Below are 9,281 nucleotides of genomic sequence, written 5' to 3' on the forward strand. Positions count from 1 at the left end.
CAAAGATACACCATTTCAAAAATTTCTACATGTACAATTCAGTTACTTTGATTACATTTTTCCAATTGTGCTGCTATTCTCACTTTAGATGAAGGTTTACAGAACAAAATAGTTTCTCATTAAACAGTTAGTACACATATCGCCCTATGACAATGGTTAACAACCCCACAACATGTCAACACTCACCCTTCTCAACCTTGGGTTCCCTATCACCAGCTTTCCCGTTCCCTCCTGCCTTCTAGTCCTTGTCCCTGGACTGCTGTGCCTCATTAGTCCCATTGTGTTTTATGGGGCTGTCCAAACCCCAGCTGAACGGTGAACCTCAGGAGTGACTTCATCACTAAGCTAAAAGGGTGTCCAGGAGCCATACTCTCAGGGTTTCTCCAGTCTCTGTCAGACCAGTAAATCTGGTCTTTTTTTTGTGTTAGAATTTTTATCCTACATCCTTCTCCAGCTCTGTCCAGAACCCTCTGTTGTGATCCCGGTCACAGCAGTCAGTGGTGGTACCCGGGCACCAACTAGCTATACTGGACTCAGTCTGGTGGAGGCCATGGTAGCTGTGGTCCATTAGTCCTTTGGAATAATCTTTTCCTTGTATCCTGTTCTCCTCATTCTCCCTTGCTCCCGAACGGGTGAGACCAGTGGAGTACCTTAGATGGCTGCTCACAGGCTTTTAAGACCCCAGATGCTACTCACCAAGGTAGAACCTAGAACAATGTCTTTATAAACTGACAACACATATTCTTGAGGACACAATTCAATCCATAACAGGTGCTATCAGCCCAGGACAAATTATCCCCAGATTTTTTGTCAATTGAGAAAAATGCAACCCAGAGTTTGTGTAAAGCCACCATCTCCCAGGTTTCTGTTACTCACAACGAAGCACAAATGATAACTAGTACAGCAGAGGTCACACAAATGCTAACTAGTACACCAGAGGTCATGGGACTAGCGAACGATGGAGCAGGGCCCCAATCCCATAATCCCAGGTTGATTCCACCTCACCGGACGGCCTCTCCTCTGTCAGATGAGGCTGGGGCAGGGGGGTGCTTGCAACCTGTCAAGGATGTCCCGGGCTAGATCTGTCTAGCACCCATTCCTTCCTTCTGATAACAGCCCCTCCATCTTCCTCTTGGAGCTGTTGTTGGGTGCTGTCAAGTCGGCTCTGACTCACAGTAACCCGATCTATAACAGAATGAAATGCTACCCAGTCCTGTGCCATTCCAACCTGAGGGGCTCAGCACTGTATTGGACAATGTTCTGTTGTGATCCATAAGGTTTTCACTGGTTATTTATTTTTTTTCTAAAGTGGATTGCCAGGTCTTCCTTCCTAGTCTGTCGTAGTCGGGAAGCTCTGCTGAAGCCTACCCACCACGGGTGACTCTGTTGGTATTTGAAATACCAATGGCACAGCTTCCAGCATCATAGCAACACACAAGCCACTACAGTACGACACAGTGATGCATGGTGGAGCTGCCCCCCAAAGTCTCTCAGTACGTGGTTTGAGTGAGTCTGCCCTTTCACCCAAGAAGACCTGGTGGTACCACGGTTAAGTGCTCAGCTGCTAACTGAAAGGTCAGTGGTTCAACCCACCAGCTGCTACACAGGGGAAAGATGTGGCAGTCTGCTTCTGTAAAGATTATAGCCTTGGAAACCCCATAGGGAAGTTCTACTCTGTCATATAGGGTTGCTAGGAGTTGGAACCCACTAGAAATCAATGGCCCTCCTCTAGCCATGACAACCAAAAATGTCTTCAGACCTTGCCAGATGTCTCCTGGGAGGCAAAACTATCACCAGTTGAGAACCACTGGGTTAGGGTTTCTGCCTCCTGAAACACAAAAAATTGTGGCAAATATACTCCCCTTCTTCCATATCCCACTCCCCATTCTCCACCCCGCCCAATCCCTGGAAAATCCAACCTGAAGTCTGTTATGGATTGAATTGTGTCCCCCTAAAATATGTGTTGAAATCCTAACCCCTGTACCTATTACATATAACCCTGTTTGGGAATAGGGGTTTTTCTTTTGTTGTGTTAATGAGGTCATACCAGAGTAGGGTGGGCTTAAACCTAATCACTTCTAAATTATAACCAAAACCACCCCAGAACAGACCAGAGATAAAACACAGGGGTATGAGACAGACAGATGACCATGAGCCCCTCTCAACCCAGTTTGGGAAGGGTCCCCATCTACATCACACCACCAAGTCCCATAGGTTCTGGAATCAAGAGTGAACAAGCTGAGGGTCCCTGTGGCTGAGACTGGTGGCTCCTGTCCCCACCCCAATTTGCATCTACAAGCCCAGGAACCCAAGGATTGCTGACAGCTACTAGAAGCTGAACTAGATGGGGAAGGACTTCCCCTAGAGCCAGTCCCTGAATCTGGACTTGCAGCCTTCTGAATGATGAGAAGATAAAATTCTGTTCTTTAAAGCCCCCCACTTGTGGTATTTCTGTTACAGCAGCACTAGTTAACTAAGACAAAGTCTCACTTGAGTTCTTCCAAGAAAAGGCACAGATTTGGAGAAAGAAGCAGAGGCCTTGGAGAGCATTAGACTGAGAGTGACGGGGGGAACAGGGTCCTTACATGATACTTCGCTGCATGATGGCGTCAGAAGTCTCCCTTCCCACCTCGTTCTGTTCTTCTCCTGTACGCAGGTCCTGAAACAGAAACCAAAATACTTGTTAGGATACTGGCTGTGCAGAGATCAAAATGCATAAATTCTCTTCTTTAAGAAAGAAACAAATGAAATCAGAAAAATGAGTTTCTCTTCAAGAGGACACTCCCATTTTTCTGAACCAAAATGATGTGCTAGTGAGATTTTCTGGTGAATAAAAGTATCAGTTGCCTTCTTTATCATCTAAACCAGCTGCTGTTGAGTTGGTCCTGACTCATAGCAACCTCATGTGTGTCAGAGTAGAACTGTGCTCCATGGGATTTTCTTTTTCCTTTTGTTGTTGTTATTAAGAACATACACACTAAAATACACCAATTCAAGTAGCTACATATACAATTCAGTGACACTGAATACATTCTTTGAGTTGTATAACCATTCTAACTCTTCTTTTCTGAGTTGTACCTCCCCCATTCACATAAATTCATTGTTATGGATTGAACTGTGTCCCCTCAAAATATGTCAACATAATTTCCAATATTGTGTGACTGTCTACCATTTTGTCATCTGATGTGATTTTCCTATATGTTGTAAATTCTACCTCTATGATGTTAATGAGGTGGGATTATTGGCAGCTATGTCAATGAGGCAGGACTCAATCTACAAGTTTAGGTTGTGTTTTAAGTCAATCTCTTTGAGATATAAAAGAGAGAAGCAGGCAGAGAGACATGGGGTACCTCATTACCACCAAGCAAGAAGAGTCAGGAGAACAGCACGTCCTTTGGACCCAGGGTCCCTGAGCTGAGAAGCTCCTTGACCAGGGGAAGATTGATGACAAGGACCTTTCCCCAGAGCCAACAGGGAAAGAAAGCCTTCCTTTGGAGCTGGCACCCTGAATTCAGAATTCTAGCCTCCTAGACTGTGAAAGAATAAATTTCTCTTTGTTAAAGCCATCCACCTGGGGTATTTCTGTTATAGCAGCACTAGATGACTAAGACACTCACTGCCCCCTAAGGTTCCTACTTAACCTTTTGAGTTACTGTTGTCACTTTGATCCCATATTGGTAGTTCTTAAAAGAGCATAATGCTCAAGGCAGGCATTTTTTACTAGTTAAGCTAAACTGTTGTCTGGTTTTAAGAAGACTTCAGGGGATATTTTTGCTTTCAGGTTTAAAGAGTATCTCAGGGCAATAGTTTCAGGGGTTCATCCAGCCTCCATGGCTCCAGAAAGTCCGCAGTCCATGAGAATTTGAAATTCTGGTCTGCAAAGATTATTCTATAGAATCTTTGATCAAAACATTCAATAATGGTAGCTGGACACTATCCAGTTCTTCTGGTCTCATGGTAAAGGAGGCAGTTGTTCATGGTGGCAATCAACCACACATTCCATATCCTCCTCCTATTCCTGATTCTCCTTCCTCTGTTGCTTCAGGCAGATACAGATCAATTGTCATGCCTTGGATGGCCCACCGCAAGCTTTTAAGACCCCAGGAACTAAGAAACAAACTAGGAAGTGGAACAGAAGCACTAAACATGCAATCAGGCCAATTAACTAGGATGTCCCATGAAACCACGAAACCCTAAACCTCCAAACCAAGAAACCAATCCATAGGGTTTTCAATGGCTGATTTTTCGAAAGTAGATTGCCAGGTCTTTCTCCCGAGGTGCTTCTGGGTAGATCTGAACCTCCAACCTTTAGGTTAGTAGCAGTGTTTAACCATTTGTACCACCCAGGGACTCCTTCTTTACCGTATACAGCCTGCTTTTCATCTTAATATGAAAAACAACCTGGGGATCTTTAAGTTTGGAGTTAAGTTTAAAAAAAAAAACAAAAAACAACCAAACCTGTTGCCATCATGTCAATTCCGAGTCATAATGACCCTATAGGACAGAGTAAAACTGCCCTGTAGAGTTTCCAAGGAGCATCTGGTGGATTTAAACTGCCAATTTTTTTGGTTAGCAGCTGTAGTACTAAGTTTTAAAGTTAGTGAAATATAGTTTTTAGGTGATCACATAATGTCCTGGAGCCCTGGTGGCACAGTGGTTAAGAGCTCAGCTGCTAACCAGAAGGTCGGCGGTTTGAATCTACCAGCTGCTCCGTGGGAGAAAGATGTGGCAGTCTGCTTCCATAAAGATTAAAAAAAAACTATTGCTGTCAATTCGATTCTGACTCACAGCAGCCCTACAGGACAGAGCAGAACTGCCACATAGGGTTTCTAAAGAGCAGCTGGTGAATTCGAACTGCTGACCTTTGGTTAGCAGCCAAACGCTTAACCACTATGCAACCAGGGCTCCCCATTAAGATTACAGCCTTGGAAACCCTGTGGGGCAGTTCTGCTCTATCCCATAGGGTCACAGTGAGTCAGAATTGACTCAACGGCAATGGACATAATGTCCTAAGACTTGAAACAGGATGTTCATGAACTTGTACCCACTGGTCTACCTCAATTAGCTGTTGAGCAAATTCTGTGGCATATTTTTTGTTGAAACAAAGCGCAGAATGTCGTGCAAAGCACACTAGTATTTTGTGTAAAAAGAAAAGGATACAAATGTACCTACCTGTATGTGCAGAGAACAGCTCTGCTGGGAGACACGATAAACTGGAAATGCTGTTATCTCTGGGGTGGTTAACTGTAACTTGTCTCATCTGCTTCTCTCACTGTACATGCTCTGTCTACCCTGTGTTCTGAGGATGATGTTCAGAGTTTATCTTCTCCATTAGATCTGGAGCTCTGGAGAAATGGAGCTGTGCCTTGCTCCATCCCCATCTTCTCCAAACATGATTTCCCAAAACTCAGACATGTTTACACAACCTCTGCAATTTCCAACACACACGAGTTTTTTTAACATAATATTTTTATTAACTAGGGTGCTTTCTAAGTGCTAGTCACTATTCCAAGTAAAAAAAACCTGTTGCCGTCGAGTAGATTGACTCATAGCCACCCTATACGACAGAATGGAACTGCCCCGTAGGGTTTCCCAGGCTGTAAATCTTTACAGAAGCAGAATGCCACATCTTTCTCCTGCATAGCGGCTGGCAGGTTTGAACCGCCAACCTTTTGGTTAGCAGCTGAGGGCTTAACCACTATGCCACCAGGGCTCCTTACTATTCCAAGTGCTTTATATAAATTCATTTAAATCCTATTAAAATGAATTACTGTCCCTATTTTACGAATGAGGCAACAGAAGCACAGAGAGGTCGAGTAATTTGCTCAAGGTCACACAGCCCAATGAGTTTCAGAGCCAAGATCTGAAGCTAGATGGCTACTCCAGAGTCCATGCCCTTCACTACAACTGTCCTGGGGTTGAAGAAAGGAGGAACCCTCTGTCTTGGGATTGAGGGATATTCCTACATCTTGGGGCTGTTGAGATAACGACAATCATAATAATGATGTTACCCTGTGCTTCCCAACAACTAGATGAAGCAGTTTCAAGTTATATCCCTACTTCTGACGAGGAAACTGAGGTACAGAGACATTAAATCACTTGCCCAGAGAAGAGAAAAATGCAGAACAGAACTTCATATTCTCATGGAATCCAGACTTTCTAGAGCCATGGAGCCTGGATGAACCCCTGAAATATTGCCCTGAGATAACCTTTAAAACTTAAATCAAAAGTATCCCCTGCAGTCTTCTTAAAACCAAGCAATTGTTTAGCTTCACTAGTAAAAAATGTCTGCCATGAGCATTGTGCTCTTTCATAGAACTATCTATATGGGATCAAAGTGACAATAGCAACTCAAAAGATAAGATAGGAACCTTAGGGGGCAGTGAGTTTATGTTAATGGGAGAGGAATAACTCAGAAAAGGAGGGTGAGAACGGTTGCACAACTCAAAGAATGTCATCAGTGTCACTGAATTGTACATTTACAAAGAGTTGAATTGGTGTATGTTTTTCCTGTGTATATTCTCTACAACAACAACAACAAAGTAAAAATAAAATCACCTGCCCAGAGTCACAGAGCTAATAAACAGCAGAAGCCAATTCAAACCCAGTGCTCCGGGCTCCATGTACTTAACCATCTCACGACTGACTAAACTGACCTAAGGAAAGTTCTATCACTCCCCCAGATGGGAAAACAGCATCGCTTGTCATAAAGAGAAGACAGCCGTAAAAATAAACACAAAGACCAAAACAAGATATTGAATTACATATCATTAGCTACTGCAGGCTTTAAGTCCAGGCCTGCTGCTCCCTGCTGTAATTACCAAAGACTAAGAAAGCTAGAAAGCTCCCTGGGTCCGGCAAATGGTTTGCACTTGACTACTCACCTAAAGGATGGCGGTTCAAACCCACCCAGCAGTGCCATGGAAGAAAGGCCTGGCAACCTGCTTCCATAAGGATTATAGCCAAGAAAACCCTATGGGGCTGCTCTACTTTGTAACACACAGGGTGGTCATGAGTTGGAATTGACTCAACAGCAATGGGATTTTTTTGTTTTTGGTTTTTGGTGAAAGAGCGGGAAAGACACACTAGCACCAAACTGGGGCCTTTTCTTTAAATAAACAAAACAAACGGAAAGGGCACGTACGGGACTAACTTATGAGAGTCAGTGTTATCTAATGTCATAACCTTATCAAAAAAAAAACAAAACAGAACAAACCCGGTGCTGTTGAGTCGATTCCGACTCATAGCGACCCTACAGGACAGAGTAGAAGTGCCTCATAGAGTTTCCAAGGCTGTAATCTTTATGGAAGCTGATTGCCACATCTTTCTCCCATGGAGTAGCTGGTGGGTTCGAACCACCAACACTTCAGTTAGCGGCTGCGTGCTTAACAACTGCGCCACCAGGGCTCCTCTTTATATCCATGTATCACTTCAAATTACAAGTAATTATTGTTAATTTTGTTAGGTGTGAAAAGGGTATTGCTGCTATATAGAAAAACACTTTTATTGCTTAGAGATGTGCGCTGAAATTAACGTCATGATGTCTGTAAATTACTTAAAATATTTCAGCAAATAGCCAAATTTTCTTTAAAATAAATCCGATTTTTTTCTTTTGGCGAGTAGAGGGAGAGTATAGATGAAACGGAGTCCTTGGTGGTGCAAACGGTTAACACGCTTGGCTGCTAACCAAAATTTAGAGGTTTGAGTCCACCCAGAAGCTCCTCAGAAGAAAGGCCTGGCGATCTACTTCCAAAATATCAGCCACTGAAAATATTATGGGGCACAGTTGTACTCTGACACATAGGGGCGCTATGAATCAGAGTCGACTCCACTGGCAACTAGTTTTTTCTTTTTTGGGTTTATAGATGAAATAAGAATGGACATATTTTGATAATTACAGAGTTGGGTGATGAGGCCACAGGGGTTCATTATACTATTGTCTCTACTTTTATATGTGTTTGAACCATATATAATAAAACATAACAAAAAATAATTTTTTTTCCTGAAAACAATAGATACAAACATAGCAAAAGGTTAACTGTAAAATCAAGGTGCTGGGTATATTATCATTGTCCTAGTTGCTCTACTTTTCTGTATATTTGAAACCTTTTATAATACAGAGACAAAAAAGAAAGATTAACCTAAAATTAGGAACAGAAATTAAAGTATACAGCCCAAAGCTCAGAATTCAGGAAAACCAGTAAGTAATATAGTTGAGTGGCCCAGCCCCATTAGGTCCCTCACTTTGGAAGGTTCTAATCGATCTCGTACATGAGTTATTTGTAAAGTCTGTATCTTTTCTTCGCAGCCAGTCTGGGAGCCCATGGAGGGCTGTGGCTGATTCATCTCTGTACACGCTGAAGAACAGCTTTGCACAAAATCCACCGAATACACATTTTGCAAGACTTTTGGTGTGCTGGAGCTCTGGGGACAAACAGTAAAAGAAATCCAGTCCCCTACTGTATGACCTGGAGGCGCAATGGTTAAGCAATCAGCTGCTAATTGAAAGGCTGGTGGTTGAAACTCACCCAGGGGCTCTGCTGGAGTTAGACCTAGCAATCTGCTTTCATAAAGATTATAGCCTAGGAAACCCTATGGGACAGTTCTACTCTGTCCTATAGAGTCACTATGAGTCAGAATTGACTCCACGGCATCAGCAGCAGTCAAGAAATCAAAAGATGCATTGCATTGGGCAAATCTGCTGCAAAAGACCTATTTAAAGTGTTGAAAAGCAAAGATGTCACCTTAAAGACTGAGGTCCACCTGACCCAAGCCACGGAGTTTTCAACTGCCTCATATGCATGCGAAAGCTGGACAAAGAACAAGGAAGACCAAAGCGTAGCCGCCTTTGAATTGTGGTGTTGGTGAAGAATACTGAATATACCATGGACTGTCAGAAGAACAAACAAATCTGTCTTGGAAGAAGTACAACCAGAATGCTCCTTAGAAACAAGGATGGAGAGACTATGTCTTACGTACTTTGGACGTGTTATCAGGAGGGATCAGTCCCTGGAGAAAGACATCATGCTTGGTAAGTAGAGGGTCAGCGAAAAAGAGGAAGACCTTCAACGAGATGGACTGACATAGTAGCTGCAACAACAGGCTCAAGCGTAACAATGACTGTGAGGATGGCACAGGACCAGGCAATGTTTCGTTCTGTTGTACATAAGGTCGCTAAGAGTCAGAACTGAATTGATGGCACCTAACAACAACAATAGGATACACTATGGTTTATTTATACTAAACCAAAAGCAAACCTATGGTTGTAGAGTAGATTCTGA

General features: G+C 43.1%; 1 protein-coding gene across 5 annotated transcripts in view; it reads right to left on the bottom strand.

Annotated features, from left to right (window-relative positions):
- The window catches only part of LIG1 (DNA ligase 1), a 63,385-nt gene extending 60,575 nt beyond the window's left edge, over nt 1–2,810 (bottom strand). For 3 of the 5 annotated variants that reach the window (XM_023736265.1, XM_023736262.1, XM_012557132.2), the window contains exon 1: nt 2,586–2,810. In XM_023736265.1, coding sequence (XP_023592033.1) covers nt 2,586–2,602 — 17 coding nt within the window. In that variant the 5' untranslated portion in view covers nt 2,603–2,810. The remainder of the gene's footprint in view (nt 1–2,585) is intronic. The other 2 variants (XM_023736264.1, XM_023736263.1) reach the window with 1 other exon arrangement.
- Between the last annotated feature and the right edge of the window lie 6,471 nt (nt 2,811–9,281).

The sequence above is a fragment of the Trichechus manatus genome, unplaced genomic scaffold, assembly GCF_000243295.1.
Source record: "Trichechus manatus latirostris isolate Lorelei unplaced genomic scaffold, TriManLat1.0 scaffold00087, whole genome shotgun sequence".
Lineage (NCBI taxonomy): Eukaryota > Metazoa > Chordata > Mammalia > Sirenia > Trichechidae > Trichechus > Trichechus manatus.